The sequence below is a fragment of the Vidua chalybeata genome, chromosome 1 (assembly GCF_026979565.1).
Source record: "Vidua chalybeata isolate OUT-0048 chromosome 1, bVidCha1 merged haplotype, whole genome shotgun sequence".
NCBI classification, from domain to species: Eukaryota; Metazoa; Chordata; class Aves; order Passeriformes; family Viduidae; genus Vidua; species Vidua chalybeata.
In genome coordinates this window covers 27,698,063-27,715,495 of record NC_071530.1, presented here as the reverse complement: position 1 = coordinate 27,715,495, position 17,433 = coordinate 27,698,063, and the positions used below count along the sequence as shown (strand labels likewise).

At 39.7% G+C, this 17,433-nt stretch overlaps 1 protein-coding gene across 3 annotated transcripts in view; it reads right to left on the bottom strand.

Annotated features, from left to right (window-relative positions):
- The window catches only part of SCIN (scinderin), a 65,868-nt gene that overhangs the window by 20,695 nt on the left and 27,740 nt on the right, over nt 1-17,433 (bottom strand). For all 3 annotated transcript variants that reach the window (XM_053936007.1, XM_053935999.1, XM_053935991.1), the window contains one exon: nt 9,910-10,059. In XM_053936007.1, coding sequence (XP_053791982.1) covers nt 9,910-10,059 — 150 coding nt within the window. The remainder of the gene's footprint in view (nt 1-9,909; nt 10,060-17,433) is intronic.

Here is a 17,433-nt window from a genome sequence, read left to right as displayed (position 1 = left end):
CATTTACCGTGTAATTTATCAAAGGGACTTTCTGGCATTAAGGTTTAAATCTGATCTTTATGAATTCAGATTGCTATAAAACAGCAAAACACATCAGCTGCTCATGGCACTTCTGATGCACAAATTATAGCCTACATTTTTAGTCAGTTTCTGTTGTATCAGGAATTTCAAATGCACATCATAATTTTTTCAAAGCTCTGTGCTTAACTGCCTAAAAATAAGGCATTAGGCTTTGGCAGCTTTTAATAAAATATTTGCAACTCTGCATATCTGTCTGGGATAATTTGAATATAAAGCCTTTACTCACATGATAATAATATTCTAACATTAATTGTCAGTTCTGTGAAACTGGCCATGGATAACATGTTCACAAAAAGGCGTCTAGCTCAGTCTTGAGAGTACAAATTTGATTTTTTTTTTTTTTTTTTTTAAGTTTGGCTGCAAGGTAAAACAGTCCTGCAGGGACTGCACAGCTGGCAGTATCTAAGCTAGTTATTTACTTGGAGACTGGGTGTGCATGAAATGAGGAAATACACAGCCTACATTATCTTCAAATATCTGGCTTTTAAGATGCCTCCAAGATGAACAGTGATCCCCTGCCAAAGAAACCAGGAGGGTGAATGGCAGTAACTATGAAATCCAGCAGTCTTTTTCTAACCATTACTGCTGCTGAATGAACATGGGAGAATTGAGCTGTTCAGCACCTGCCTACCTGTAGCATAATTAAAAATGAACTAATCAATCACTTCCACATCTTTTTTGCATTTATACTAAGTCTTTCTACCTAAATTTTTAATCTCACTCCTTTGTTAACATCATCCTCTGATACTAGAATTAGTATTAAATATGGGACTCAAAGCCTGCAGACACTTGCACACGTACTTGAGTTGCCCATTTTTTTCTGCTTTATTGGAACATAAATTGAGGCACACACTGAAGCCTTTGCAACTTTGCAGATCTCTGTTTGAAGACCTTGTGGATAAAATATCTCATGTGCTGCGTGACAGTGCATGCTTATGTGTTGGATAATAATGAAATAAATCAGTAACTAATGCCAACAGGGAGCATCAGCCATAAAGAATATTTATCTGATAAAATCCACAACACTCTCAGCTTTTCATTCCTTAAGTGCCTCCAGTTTTGCAGCTGGTCTCAAGGCTGTGGCTGGATCATACCAATATGGGAGTGAAAAGAGGAGTGTGGCAAACACTCCATGAAGCTTGAGCAGCAGCCCACGATTGGCAGGCAGAGACCCTGCTAGAAAATCAGTGTTCCCAGGGGATACACAGCAGTTGGAAGAGCAGCAGGCAGCTGTGACACACAGCAGCATGAGGGTGAGCACAGGAGCTGCAGAAAGGTGTTTCAGCACTTAGACCATGAGAGGGGAAGGTGGAAAAAGCTACTCAAGGCATTGGAATATTTTTGCAGTGCAACACTGGCTGTATTCACAAGTTCAGCATTTCCAGTCCCATACAGCAAACAGACCAGATATGCCAGAGGATCCTCTCTGGTATGACACCAAACTCTGTGGTCCAAGATAGAGCATAGATTGAACTCTAATGTTTAAGAAAGCAATTCAGAGGGTATTTTGACAGATAGTCTCTAATGACTCCTGCTGATGCTTGAAATAAATTAAATATTTATTAGCACAGAGAGAGCAAGAATGTTCCTTTCACCTGGTTGTCTAGGAGATATATCCTGCTTAGCTCTTTGAAAATAATTTCCTCCTGCTAGTTTAGGTGCCCTTCACTAACTGATTTATGTCTTTAAGTTTCTACACATCCTAAAATTCTGTGTAAAGGAGCCAAAATGTTCAGCTATGATTTACAGTTCTTCAGAGTTAGAAGCTGCTGCACTCATTATTGCAATATTTAAATCCATCTTAATTTACCTACTTTTATTTTTAAAGGTAAAGCCAGACAGTATCAAAATCATAGGCAGTAGTGTAAGCAGAAGACCTGCCCTAACAGCCTGCTCTGCAGTACCTGCAATAATTATATTTACAGATTTCTTCAGCATCACACAGTGTGGTGGTGAAAATACTGAACTGATCCCCTGACACATGGGATACTTTCTTCCATACAGCTGTGCTTCACTTTGGCCCAAAGAGAAGATTCTTTTTCCAGTTTTACATGGTCTGGACAGGGAACAGCAATCTGTGCACATGTGGAATCCTTTTAAAAAAACCCAACAAAACAATCTACAAAGTTTTTCCTCCCTAAGCCCCTCCTGCACTGAAGAACTTTCACTAAGGAAAATTCAAAGGCAACCTTGCACACAGATGCCAGTTGCTCTGCAAGGAGCTGGGAGGAGACAAACCTGCAGAAAAAAAAAAGAAAAAATCTCTTCAAGGTGCTTTTCTGTTATGGAGATGCAGGATTCCAGGAAGAAACTATCTCAGAGCTTTTTATACAGCAAAGAAAATCTACCTTTCAGGTCTTCTCCTTGAAATTCCCCTGTTGTAAGAAAATACCTTGAAATAAGAGCTAACAATCCCATGTGGAGGTAAGTGCTACCATCTCTTGTTTTTTGCCTTCTCTTAATTATGCTCATTTAATAACTGAAAATTATAGTACTTTTTCACCAATAGACTTCTTGATAGTATAGGGCAGAAAGGAAAAAAGCCATTACAAACTATTCATATTCTAACATGTAATTATAATATTATAATTGACTTATGTGGTAGCCCTGCGAGCACTACAGCTGCTAAAGAAGGAAACATAACAAAGATGTTATGCAAGAATGCAAACAAGACGTTTTAATTTGATCACAAGCATTTCCAGAAAATCATTAGTATCTTAGAAATTCCCTAGAATACCTAGTTTAGAAGCAACTTTACTAGCATAAGAAAATAGGTTTTCAACCACCTGCTGGTAGAGCTGTTCATAAAGAATTTAGCTCATGCCATGCAGTATGATACACCTGAACATTTTCTTTTCTGAAATTAAATTTCTAATGCAGGCATTGAAATCTATATTTAGAGACTTAATTAGAAGCTTGGCTTACAGATGTGTTTGCCACCTGCAGCTCCTATTCAGTTCCCTGTCATTTAAGTATCTGGCTTCAGGCAGCCAAGACTGAAAACTGCAACTTGTAGAATATTATGGGAAATTCCCAACAATTAGGAAGATTCCTCCTTACCAGCCTCTGCCATTCTCTGACCAAACTCCTCTTGATCTACATGGGTCTGGGGAAAACCCTGGGCCAGATGTTCAGCTGAACAAAGGTGCAAAGCAGATAAGCTGTACTGGAATCCAGGCCATGCAAGTTTTGTCTGCCATTTAAATGTAAATTTGCATCAAGAAAAGGGACTGTCCTTAATGAAGGAAATAGGCTCCATTGCTGTAAAGAACACAGAACTCCTGGTTTTGACAGTTTGAAACTGGCACCCTGAAGGGCAAGGGGTTTGCACTTTGTACCCACTTCCACAGCCCATCATAAAGCTTAATTCAACATTGCAGTGTTTGGTAAACTGCCACTCCTCAGACTCAACAGGTGCTGCTATGAAAGGTGCACAGTCATGTGTAAGATTTTTTACTCCTGTAGATTTATTCCCCTGGACTATTTTGAATTGTACCCAACAAACTGTTACTGCTCAAAATGACAGGAACCAAATTCTTGCTAGCACCTACCTATACCCAAAATCACTCCAGTGAAGCAGCATATTAGTCTTCCTGAGGGAGACTTCCATAGTTTCAAAGCAGCGGAGAAAGCTGTCTGTTGTTTGAGTAGCCAATGCAACTACTAATAGAAACTACAGCTAGTAGTTCTACTATTTTCTGGCTTAGGTCTTTGTATTCTCATGAAAATGTAGTTGACTGCTCTGCATGCCTGTGCTACTGAGTCTTTGCACTGGGGTCTGGTACAACTTCCATTGTCCTCATCCCTCTCTCAGTGTATTAATTTTCCTTTGTACATGACTGTTCAATACTGCCTCTACCCTGGAACTGAAATTCATTTCTAGTATTTATTTCACAAAATTCCTTGGAATAATGTCTGTTTTTTCCACCTCTCTCAATTTAGATGATAATAGACATTACTTTGTTTTACATATTTCCAAAACCATAGATAGAACTTCATTACTTTTCATACTGGGCATTTTTTTTTTGGTTGTGAACAGGTCAGGCTGGACCCTGACAATTACATGCAATTCAGAGCATATGAACATGTTGCATTTGAGTAAAACTGTGTACAAGCTACACCATTAAACAATTGTTTAATCCCTAACAAATTCCTGGAGTTTGTAGTCCACAAAAAGTTAGAATAGAATATTATTCTGAAAAGTTACCCCTCTTCCATCACCCATCCCACTGTTCCTTCACTCCTCTGTATACAAAACAAACAAACCTCCCCTTAGCATGACTTGATTTCATCATACAACAAAAAGCAAGGTAACAAGAAGGAACACAAATGTTGAGAGCAGCAAGAGCAGTCTTTGCTTTTGCAGAGTTGTGATGAGAGATCCTGCTCTTACTGGCTCTGGGAAAGGAGCAGGTTTTAAACCCGTACCTTCGCCAGTGGGGCACGTGCTGCTCTGCCAGCCTTATGTAAAGATCCATGTGACAGGGACAGGGACTGCAGGAACCTGCACAGCTCCTTCAGAGCAACATGTCCTTGCACTCTCACACCCACTTACATGTCAAGGCAAGCCTCACTTTCCCCCAGCTACCTTACTGTGCTCCATGCTGTCCTTGAAAAGGATCTTTGGTTTGTAAAAAATAATTTTTAAGGGCTTGAATTTAATAAGAAAGGAAGAAGTGATCCTGCTCTTCTATCCATATGGGCAGACATCTATCCAATTAATTTAAGGGTTACTGGAGCTTCATGTTTTCAACATGTTTGCATTATTTGGGTCTCTAGAGACTAGAGCCTCTGGAACCTGCATTTGCAATTCAGTCTCTTTATTGTCTGTGCTCTTGGGATTCTATTCACAGGGCTGAATTAGCACTGCACAGTGCTGCCAGTTCCCTTTCCAGCTACAAAGGTAGGAAGGTGTGACTGGCTGTAATATGATCAGACCATTCACCCACAGTATTTATTCACACCATAGGCAAAAACAATCGTCACTGAATACAATGGCATTCAGCAATTCTCATGATTAATCATTGCTTAGGGGCTTTAAAGAAAGAGCAGGGACTAGAAAGGCTGCTTTACCAGCAAGGAGGAAGAGGTTCTCCCTGTTGCTCGGTATTTACACTAGCTGAATCTTTACACAAGTATTTTATGAGAGATTTGGACCCACCTGTTATAAGGGCTCTAGAATGCTCACAAAAACAGGCACATGACAACTGCAAATGTTGAGTAAGTAGAAGTGGCAGAGCTTTATGTTTAAAGGCAGAGGAGTGATTCCAAAGCTGCATACTAACAAGATGATTCATTTTCTTGTGGTTTTGAACCTCGGCTGTCACATTTTTCAGGTTTCATTGTTTTCAGTCATGAAAATCAAAAACCTTTACAAAACCACAACAAAACGTCTCAGCAGTAAAACCCACAGCAATCATATAGTACCAAGAGTTGCAGTTTTAAGGGAGTCGTTTGTAGGGGAACAATAAATTCTATGAATCAGACAGGCTCAGAGAAAGCAGAAGCATCTTGAAAAGTGTTAGCTGAACATGGCATATTAAGTAGAGGGGGCAGACACAGGCTTAACACTTAGTTTAGGTAAAACTCAGTCTATCCTACTTTTTCATTGGCTCTCATACCCTACAGACTGACACAGCTGCCCAACATACTTGAAATGTACCACAGAGAGATGAGTCTATGTAGACAGAAAGTACTATCAACATAAACATATTTTAGGGTGTCTAATATTTCAAATTACATAAATAGAGGAGAACAAATAAGACTTTCTCCTCCCCTTGACTTCATCTCTAGAGTTATGATACCAGATCAAGAGATTGCTGCACAACAAATGGAGGATTGGATGCTTTGCATCTTTCCCTTGAGTGACTCAGAACTGAATGCTTCTATGCTTCCTGCATTACTGCAAGCACCTTCAGCTTGCTGGCTGACTAGAAACTTTCACAAATACACTAATTTCCGATTCCCTGTTTCTCCAGTTTTCCATTACTCCACAATATTAAATAACGAGATTATGGGAAACTCTTTAAAATACATGCTCTCCAATTTTGTCCTCTCTTCAAAATTAGAGCAGAGATTCCATCTAGAGTTAAGAAAATGGCCTGTCCTGAGCATAGCTGCCTATTAATTTGGCTATTCTCAGTCCTCGGTGATCTTCTGGGCAACTAAAAGCAGTGCTGTGAGATCTCTGCTTACCACTGCAAGCAGTGAGAAGGATAAGTATCAGTGTCAGCACAGTGGGCCCAAGGGGGCAGAAAGGACTAGCAACAGACACTAGAGGATTTTGGTCTTAGGTTATCTTTCAAATAATATATTTAATCTTCCTTCTTTAAAAAAAAAAAAAATGTAGGTAGCTCTAATCCTAGCATGGTTATTCTGCAGCTACCAAACTCAGTCAAGCACTGCTATGATCTGTTTTTGGATTGGTCCCATGAAGGCAAAAAAAATCCTGTAACACAATTTGAACATTCAAGGGTGAGATTCAACAGAATGGGCAACTATTCAGCTGTTTACATGTGAAAATCAGAGCAGAGTTGGCATCTGGTGATTTTTTTAATGTTCTGTTGAGACTGGTGACCAGTCACAGCAACAGCAGCAATTTGTCCAAGGTGGTCTGTTTCTCTTTTAATTTTCCAAGGTAGCAACCCTATACAACACTGCTTCTTTAAACCTGCCAGCTACTACCTCACCTAAATCTGGCACCTAAAGCCAGATTTATGTATCTAGCTTCACCTTACAAACATGGAGGTGAAGCCAGATAACATAAATATCTCTGATGTGCTTGCACAGAAAGCTTCTGCCTTGTCTTCACAGTCAGAGTTCTAGTGATCCCTGAAGCATCTTATGAGAACTTCTGCGCACCTGCTGCAAGTCTGAGCTTTCCAGAGTGTGTGTCACACTGTGTTTCCAGAGTGCAAGCACAGGATGGTCACTGTGTGGCCTGTGGTGGCAGAGAAAAATGGCTTGCTGCTGTCAAAAACTACTCACATACCCAGCTTGTAGTAATGCTCCTTTCCCAGGGCAAGCGATCTGTGTCTTGCTGGTCTGCCACAACAATTCATCCAGTCCTACAGCTGCTCCAGACAGTTCTCTCCCATGGGCAAATTCGAGCAGTGCAGCCTGTTTCCATTGCTAAAAATGGAAGCTGGGAGCAGGTAACTGCCCTTATCAGACAAGTTCACCTCACCCATGGTACCACAGCTCCCAGCAGGACAATGGGCTGGCCAGGAAACACCTCCTCATCACAGCACTGCTGCCTCTGCTAATCCTACAGCAGGACAGAAGTGTGGCAGGGTTAGTTCAGCCAGCCTGTGTCTTGCCTCTATGGTGGGGTGCAGGCACAGAAGTCTTAGGTTTCTGGCAGGGAGTCACAGCTCTGTGAGCTGGTATAAGATCAGTGTTGGTTCTTTCTGCTGGTACTCATGGTGGGTATGTCAGCCCCTGCCTGAAGCCTCTACTGGCACTGCATGAGCAAGTTTGGCCACTGATATGGAAGCAGATTTCTAACTCACAGGAAAGGGAATAATTTGTCAGAGGAGGTAATTTTAGGAAACCTCTTTCTGATTTCAGTGGCATACTGGATGACAAAATGAATATTTAAAGTATGTAATTATTTTCCCTAGAAAATAAATCAACCTTTTCTAAGAAAGCTGGAGATGCCAAAAATCCACCCTTCTTGATGCGGAGGGAAGAAACAAACACAATGTTAGCTCAACAGCAGTTAGCCTGGGAGAGTGTAACAGCAAGTTAAGAGACAATTTTGTGGAAGCAAGGAGAAATCCAAAGAGTACCAGGAACTGGATATAATTTAAGCAGAAATAAGGATTAATAAATTTTAGATGTTTGTCAGGTTAACTACCCTCCTGACTTATTAGTAGCACTGGACTAGTAGCAATGGACTGGGACAGCCACAGCTGAGCTGCAGACCCTGTTATGGAAGCAGCACTTACAAAACAAGGCTAGCATGATGCAGACCAGAAGATAAACCCTGACTGCAGACACACTCACTCAAACTGGGCTCATCACAGTGGCAGCAATGAAAGCAGTTAATCTAATTGCATTGAACCATCCATATCCCTTCCCTCTGTATTCAGAATCCTACAAGAAAAGCAGAAACTTCTTCATACATTGCTGTGCAAGTAAAGAAAAAATTTATTCCTGATACGATAACAATGCACTACAGGATAAAAATGCTACCTTGGTGTTTCCTGCTCTTAATCATGTGTTGAGGTTGCTACAAAACAACAGTTGCACACAAATGAAAGTCTGGCAAAGAGATGCAGTGGCAAGGGCAGCATATCCCTTCCCCTCAGAGCCTATGGAGGGGGATGGCAGGGAGGCAGCCTGCAGCTGGCCCGTGTCCTCACTGGGGTAGCACTAAAGTCCAACTTATCTGCACCTGCACCTTAACCAGATAAGAGGATCAAAGGGAGCTGCTCTGATCAATGCTTCCAAGTCACACATGAGTGTACCAAAGCTCCATGCTGAGCCTCCAGAGGTAAGCCCAGGATGGGCTTGGCAGCAGCAGCTGTGGCCAGAGGCAGGGTCCTAGTGCCACCCAGACACAGCTGCAGCAGGATGCAACCCAATGCTGTGATTCAAATCAGGAGGAGGAGGTTGCTCTCTAATTGTCAATCTGTGCTCTTTTCAAAAGAGCTATACATGTAAAATATGTGCCACATCAGAGCCAGTGTGGAAAGTCTGTACAAGGAAGTAAAAAAACCAGACAGAGCATTGTTTGCTTGGGTTTTTTCCCTCTTCAAAAATCTCCAGTACACTGGGTGCTACCTCCCCTACTTCTGAACACAGCCACATCTGTACTCACACCCATAGGAAAAAAGGTCTTTGCCAAGCACATGGACAGTCCACCAAAGGGGTCCCCACAGCCAGCATGGCCATGGGCTGGTGGCTCAGCACCTGTTTTGCTCTCAGACAGGCAGTAACTAGTTATGCTGCTTATGACCACACTGAATGAAAGCACCACAAAAAATAATTGCACTCCTGCATGCACCATTAGCTTTACTTCCTGAACTTAATATGGAGTATAAGACAATATCCTAGCTGTACATATTCTATTTTATTGAAAGACTGCTTTGTGACCCTGCTTCCCTCTTCCTTCTCTTTAGAGAATGAATAGAAGAAGCTTAATTTAGGACACAAATGCCAAATGCCAATGCTTTTATTAGTAGGCAGCCTGTAAAAACACATGAGTGTTTGTTAATTTTTCAAGATCTAAAAATCTATAAATTGGGAATTTTTTTCCCACTCTACTTTGATCAGCTCAGTCATGTTATCTGAAATCTGGGGATTTTAGGTAAATTGTTAAACTTTCTAAACATATGAGTAAGGGGCTCACTGGTTTTACTAGAGGCTAGGTGCATATGATCTTGAAATAGAAGCTGAAGTATGCAAAGCAGCATGCTTGGCCCCCTGCATCAACATGCAATTTGCTACATTCTTTTACTTTCTACACACAGTAATTCTGTGTCTTTCCTTGTTTGGTGCTGTCCCAGATAGATGCTCCTTCCTCACACAGAGCTGATGGTGTGCTTCACTGTGAGCCATGCTGTTAATACAGGCACTGTACAGCTAACTCAATAAAGCAAACATTTGTTCTTGTAAAAGTATTCTCAGATGATTAATTATCTCAGACTCTAATGCCCAATTAACTACCACTGCCTGCATAAGGAAGGAAGGAAAAGGTATAAACTAGCCTACTGGCCCTTTATCTAGCATCATTCCTAGCATTACCCAATCTGATTTAGCTCCTGAGGTGCAAAAACTTTTTATTCACAGCTCTGTCAGCAACAAGTTTGCGCATTACAATACCTCTATGAGCCGGTCTGGCTCACTCCCTTCTTCCACAGTAATTAATTTAGACCTTCCATTTCGTTCATTGTCCCGAATGCCAACAGCAACCTGTGTAGCCTTCAGCCGCTCGTACTTATTGCATGATGAGCCACACCACTGATAGATCTCCTGAAATAATGAAAAGAACACACACTTTAGCAATAGGATTCAATAGAGCAAAATTATGAAATTAATTTCATTAATAGTTATCCTACTGGATCTAAACCACCAGAACATCAGTGAATCTTCATCTTTCTAGAAGAGGGTTGCTCAATCATGTAGATATTTGCAGTATCTATGACATAGTCTCAAACTGCACCAGGAGAGATTTTGGTTGGATATTAGAAGAAATTTCTTCATGGAAAGGGCAAATAAACATTGGAATGGGCTGCCCAGGGAGGTGGTGGAGTCACACCCCTGGAGGTGCTTAAGAAAAGACAGGATGTGGCATTTAGTGCTGTGGTCTGGTTGACAAGGTGGTGTTCAGTCAAAGGTTGGACCCAGAGGTCTTTTCCAACCAATTTCATTCTATGATGCTGTAATATGCAAGATATTTACATAATATAATTTAGCTTCCACATACTAGGAGATCACTAGAGCTCAGAATAGTCAAAGTTTTGGTTTGACTGAGTTTTATCCCAATTACATATAGAGCTTTAGCTAATTAAAGAACCAGAAACTCCTAAATTTGCTACTGCAAGTTTTATGTATGTCAGTTCCTTTTCTATGGTACTTCAGCAGTGCTGGTACTCACCTGTGTCAAGGAACAAATTTATTTCAAAATCTCAATGAAGATCCTGATTGTATGTGCTACTAAAGTACAGTTAGATCTTTCAATCCAGATTTTATTTGCTGACCTTTTGTAGAATGCAGCATGTTCCCAGGGCATCTCTCAGGAAAGGGAGACACCAGAACCAGCCTAAGACAGGTCACCTGATTCAGCCACACAGACTAAGGACCCCCAATTCTGGCAATCCCCATTATTCATCCAGAACTTGAAGCATTTTCATTGATGAAAATTACTAACAAAAGGCATAACATAAGCTGCAGGGATGCTAGAGGCTGGGCTGGAAGGAGCCAGTCCAAGGAAATCACTCATTTTGGCTGGTTGGTTCCCCAACCTTCTCCTGGAAGAATGTAATTTGATTCTTCACATGATTCTGTCAAATAGCTCAAATAGTACAGCAATAAAGGTACACAGTACTTTTCAGTTTTAATAAAGTTCAACTGGTTTGTGTTCATCTGCAATGCAAATTTTCATCAGAACCCTCACTGAATAAATTACTTGGGCTTAGTTTTATGTTGTATATACAACTGTATAAAACTTAAATTTGAGATGAAAATGCATTTCATAAAAAAAAATCAAGTTATATCTGCTGACCACTGTTGGTGGTAAACAGTACTTGAAAGGGTGGTTTAAGACAAGTGAGGGATGAAGCACAGCTTCTCAGTACTAGCAGATGCAAAGTTTTAGAAGACAGCCAACATTCACAGTATCTGCATAAAAAACACAGCTAGTAATTTCCAACAGTTACTTTTCACCAGTCTAGACACAAAAAACCCTCATAGTGAGATCCCAGTGATCTCACTGTTCCCTTCCAACCTCCCTTCTCCCCTTCAAAAGCATCTCTTCAAGTACAAAGTTTAAAGCTTTGTCAGGATTACACCACAGAGTCACAGAACTGCATCCCTTTCAACCTGCAGCTGTTAGGCAATGAAAGCTGCGAGGTTTTCACCTTGCCTTTAACAATTTGACTGCAGGCTTAAATAAAAAATTGCTTCCAAGTTCTGGTTCAAATACTGTCAGTTTACCAAGTATCCAGAATCTGGAAACATATCTGGTGTCAGGTCTGAACCTTATCTCAAATCCAACTTTCTACATTTCCCCAGGAAAACAAAATGTCTGTTCATACTTAGGAAAATAATCTTCTAAAGAAGTGAATGTGCAGAAAGTAAAAGGTTCCAATCTAAGCAGATTTTTAATACATTTGTTATTGTCAGGCACTGCTTCAGCCCTTTTCTATCAAATTCATGGGGACTTTCCACAACACAGACTCCTTAGCATCATTCTCGTCTTGGCCTACATCCCACTAATTGAGCTTATTTGCAACTATGTGAGAAAACAGAAGTCACTAAAGATACCGCAGCAATAAACAGGAATTCTTTATTTCCTACAGGAAATAGGGAAAGAGGTAATGCAGCTATTGCCTTCTCTCAGTGTTGATGTGGCAATTGGTGGAGATTTCTCATTCAGAAAGGTTGGAAGTGCAGCTTCAGTTGTACCCATTGGCCTACTCTCGGTTTTTTTGGTAACTGGTGATGGAACCTCAAACAAGTAGTTACTTCTATCAAATGAATAGTTTTGCTGTACTGACCACAAAGGTTATTGTGACACTTACACCGCCACTGCAAATTACAAAGACCTTTACTTCTTGGACAATAAATTCACATTTTCTTTTCTTAGCATCTCCTAAAGGTCCCACTGCACCCAAGTTACTCCACATTCAGAGTTTATTCTCCCTGTCTGCCTTCAGCCAGCAAGTGACTAAACTGAGCTCTCCTACAGTTCACAGGTTCTAGACTTCAAATGAGCCTGTGGAAGGAGAAAGATCTTTAAAAATCTACAGTAATGAATTTCATATTTTTAAATTTGCAGGTTTTATTATTTTCCTAAGATCTGAAGAATCTGTTTCTTTTTAGCACTAGAGAATAAAGACACTTTTCTTTATTAAAAGCCCGAAAGCTAAACTTCATGTACTGTATAATCAAATAGAAGGATGTGAGCAGCCACAGGCTATGAAAATGTCCCAAAATACATAATATGGTGTCCAAGACTGAGCACCAAGATGTTTCCTATTACCATCCGAGTAGCAGTTGCATCTGGACAGTTTTCCTTATCTCCTGTTAATGGGCCCATCAATGTCTTGCCACATGACTCAGAGATAACACTCTCCAGGAGCCAGTTCTGTTTAACAGGTGATTAAGAACACACCTTGTGACTCAAAATAACATCAGCCCATTGTGAGATGCTCCGCCCAGGGGGAGAAGCTAGGCATTCCCACCTGGATAAATCCAGGGATTTCTAGACAGAAAGGCAGCCTTTCCACAAGTTTCCGAGAAGACACAGCAACCACATCTGCCACTCCAAGAGGACTGCTGCCAGCATGCTGGCCAGGTTGTATTCTGACTTTGTCAGTGGTCTTCCTTTTGTATCATTGCATGTATTTTTGTCTTTTTTTTTCTTTTCCCAATAAATTGTATTTCTGACTTAGAGTCTCTCACTGGTTTCGCTTTCAAACCAGAACATATGGTAATGTATTAACTATGATCACTAAAATATCTTAAGCAGTCAGTGCTAGAAGCTTTCAGGAGCTTGGATTTAATGAATTTTCTCTTCTGAACTCAAATAATCTCATTTTCAATGTAGCTAATTTCATTGTATCTAATTATCCTCACAGTAGAGAAGTTGAATATCTACAAGTTTGCCTTCCTTATATAACTTACCCATTTCAATCTCTAGGCAGATTCAGTTTTTCAACAATTTAAAACCAGAAGAGGTTTAGAAGTTAAAGGCACTTCTTGAGAAAGCCAGTATTTAGATCTAAATTTACCTGAAATACAGTCAATTGGTTATCTAACCGTATCAAAAAAATCATTGAGCTTTTGGGTCATATTTTGTTATTCATGTATCTATTTTTTTATATATAAAGTGCTCAACTAGGGGCAAAATATGGTATTTAGCTTCAGCTCACTCACTACTTTCAGAATTTCCTAGCTGTACTACACCTTCACTATTTTTAGGTTTGTTTTGCTAACTTTATTTGGAATTGGCAGGTTGACAAAAAATGTTTCCATTAAAATGAAAACAGACTTCCAAGTGTTCACTCCCCTCAAAATAAAAGAGCTTCATTCATCAGTAATTCCTGTGCCAAGTCCAGTTTATTTTCGGAAGTTTGCACTAGCAGTATTTATTTTTTTAAACCTCTTAAACAGAATTCTGAGAGAGATACCCTATATTAATGTACATTGATATCAATATAGTTATCAGATCATGGTGGGACAATTAACAGCTGAGGGCAAGAAAACATTATCATGGATAATGTTGTAATGGAACCTTATAAAGAATAAAAACGACCACCCTAGAGCTCCTGAGTGAGGTTGAGAAGGCAAGCTGGGTCCGTGCCATGCACACTGTGGTCAGAATGAGCTCTCCCCTCAACTGCACATTTTGGAGAAACAGTTCGGTCTTCCACCCACAGAGTGTCAGAATTCACTGCTCTTAGTCTGAATAGCTTCTGGCCTGCAGAGTGACCTTGTGCAAGTCACATGAGATTTCTACAGCACATTAAAAATGACCCAACATTTAGCTTCTACACAGAAGTTGTGCATCAGGATGACTATGCATGGATCATGTATAACCCTGAGCAAGAGCACCTTGGCACTTTTCCCTGTATGGAGGGGGACTGTGAAAGTACACCTCCTCTTCCCGCTCCAGCCCCAAATGGCACGCAGAGCAAGAGAAGGAAAAAACAAACAAAAAAATCACTTATTTCAGAACTGAAATAAAACCCAATTTTTTTCCCTCCCAACACATATCCACCTCTGTATTCAACTGGCAGCCTCCTTAGTCTGAAGGCACATGAAAATATACTCTCTTTTCTGGATCTTTTGTGGCCATTTCTGTGGATCTTAGCCAGGACAATGACAGAAAAAACCAAGAAGCTTAAATTCATGAAGTGGTTTTTCTCTAGTAAAACATACCCTAAACATGCAAGTGTTTCAAACCTGTATGTCTGTTGAAATATCTACTAATTTCCAGGCCTCTACTGTAACTGCTGATTCGCATTCTCTCACATGAAGAGATAGTAAAAAGCTAAACAAATTAAATAGGTTTCAAAACTCTAATTAGAAACAACTTTGTGGTGAAACTTCCATTTAGATAGAAAACAACAGTGGTATGTTTAAGTCTCATTAACCTTAAAGTATTGAAATGAACTTTAAACTTTCATTAAGGAAAGAATTTAACCCAGGCATCACAATCTGGCATGCCTCTATTCTTTGTTTGGAGGGCCTGAAACACCTTAAACCTGTCCACCTTTGCCCACATAAGAAGAAAGGCTGAAGAGGTTTGTAAGGATGGGTGGGTTAGGAGAAGAGCTGTGATACAGGAGTCCCCAAAAGAGCCAGCACTCCTAAGTACTCACCTCCTGAAGGAAGTAGAAAAAAAAGCCCAGGAATGCTAGAGGCAGATGGAATGCACATGAATATTGGCAAAGCTTTATACACATCTTATCAGGCTACTAATCAAAATAATGGGCAGGCACTCAGCTGAGACTCTTCATGGTCATTAATGAACAGCTGGCTCTGATAAGGAATGAGTTCGTTGTAGCTCCTTAAAAGACTAGTCCTGTAATTAAACTTAATATGTTTAAAGAAGAAATGCCAATAAAAATATAAATAAATTTGGAAAAAAGTGTATATATGAACTGCAAACAACAGAAATACTTCTAATGCCTTTAATTCTAGGTTTGTAAAACAGTGGCATATTACAATGGTATTTGTATTTCAAATACCAAGGTTTCGGAAATAAAACAGAGAGCCCTAAAGCAAGAGTGGGGAGCTTTTTTTGTTTTGTTTATTTAAGTACAAAAATGCTAAATCAAGAAAACAAAATGCACATGGTGGGGAAAATAACAAAAACAACTGTAATGCAGCACTTCTTGTCAGTTCACTGACATCCAGGTTTTTTTAAGGAACTAACAATATGTATTTATTAAGAAGAATGTTTGGATTCAGCCAGATTAATATAGACTGCTGAATGCATTTTCTCCTTAAATTATTCACTTTTTTTCCTTTCTTGACTGTTGAATTCTTGACAGAGGCAAGGAAAAACAACCTCTCATTTCACATATCCACAAAATCTAACTTTGTTGAAACTGTAATACAGTGAACCATTGAAAGCTGTGGAGTTTTGATAATCCAAAACAAACTCCAAATTCATTCAGCCATATACCTCTGAGGCCACCATGAGCTAAAAAAAGTTAAAATTACTAGTAAAATTTCAATAGTGTCTTTGTAACCAGTGTTTGGAGTCTCTCATTTGACTCAAAAGGAACAAATTTTCCGACTAAAAATAAGTCAGATATAGCAGAGTCATGCACTTAGTACATTCATTTTTCCTCTCACACCTGATTTGCTAGTATGCACTAGGAATAGCTTTTGCTATACCACAGTGGATTAAGGGGTCAATACCAGGAAAATCTTAATTCTAAACAACAGCAGCTCAGGCAGTAAAGCATCTGGATTTCCTACAACATAAGAAAGAAAACTAACTTAACTGAATCCTTGTGGATACATGTGTGTCCAGTCCATCTGAAGCATAAACAATGATCTCTGGTTCAGCTACATTTCTGTGTACAAGTGGGGGTGAGGGGAAACTTTCCAGTCCATAGAGTATGAAGAAAAATCCATAAAATCCATACTCTGAATACTTTAACTGAAGTGGGGGGCAAAAGGACTTTTTTTTTTTTTTTCCCCTCCAATTAATGACTTTGAGACTATAGCAACTTCCAGAATGCTGGCATTTAAACTGCTGGAGTAACTGGTTCACAGAATTACAGAAAAATTAAGATGTTTGCTTACCAAGATACACATTTTATAGACAGAACAACATTTTAATGCTGTTAATAAGTTAATAAAGAACCTAATCACTTTAGTTCTTCAAGCTCAGCTACTGGTTTGGCAGCCCCCTGCTGCAGCATGAGCAAAAGTTTAACTCTCAGCTGGGGGAAACTGGGGAAGAGGTTAGTTGTGAGAGGAAACATGTGAATGGAAAACCTACATGAGTCAGTTGTGAGAGCCAGGGAAAGCAACTAAATATGTACAGTGATGAATGGCAAAATGCAAGAATCTGCTCTTCCAGTCCTGTTTATACCTTAACAGTGGCTTTGCTTATTAAAGCAATTAATATGCCTGTTGTGAACTGCTTTATCCAATGAAAGAGAAGCAAAGCCACCTAAAAGAAGCAGTGAGGGAAGAAGATTACAGAAGCAACCAAGACAACTGTGCTTAAGGTTGCAATGTGATGCTGAATCATATACCCCATGGTCATAACCATAAAGCAAGTATGTGTTATCTTGCTCTCTGAAAAGCAGAAGTTACTTTTCTTTTTGTAAACAATTTGACCTACACCAAGTTAACAGTTGTTATGAAAAGCAGCTGTCATAAAAAGTCAGCCTTTTTGCCTGATGTATTTCTTCTAGTATCTTTTTTGCAAGGCAGCAATTTTTCTTCTCCTGACATGCTTATTATGTGTTCTATTAGGAACTTAATGACAGATACGTGATGACAACAACCCTGTTCAGTCTCATACTTTTGAGTTCTAACATCATAATTTTCATTTGGATTCATGAAGCCCTTGAGCAATACATACATTGATCACTAGATAGCACAAGTTGTTTCTAAGAGTATTGTGGGCTCTTCTATTTTAAACCAGCAACCTCT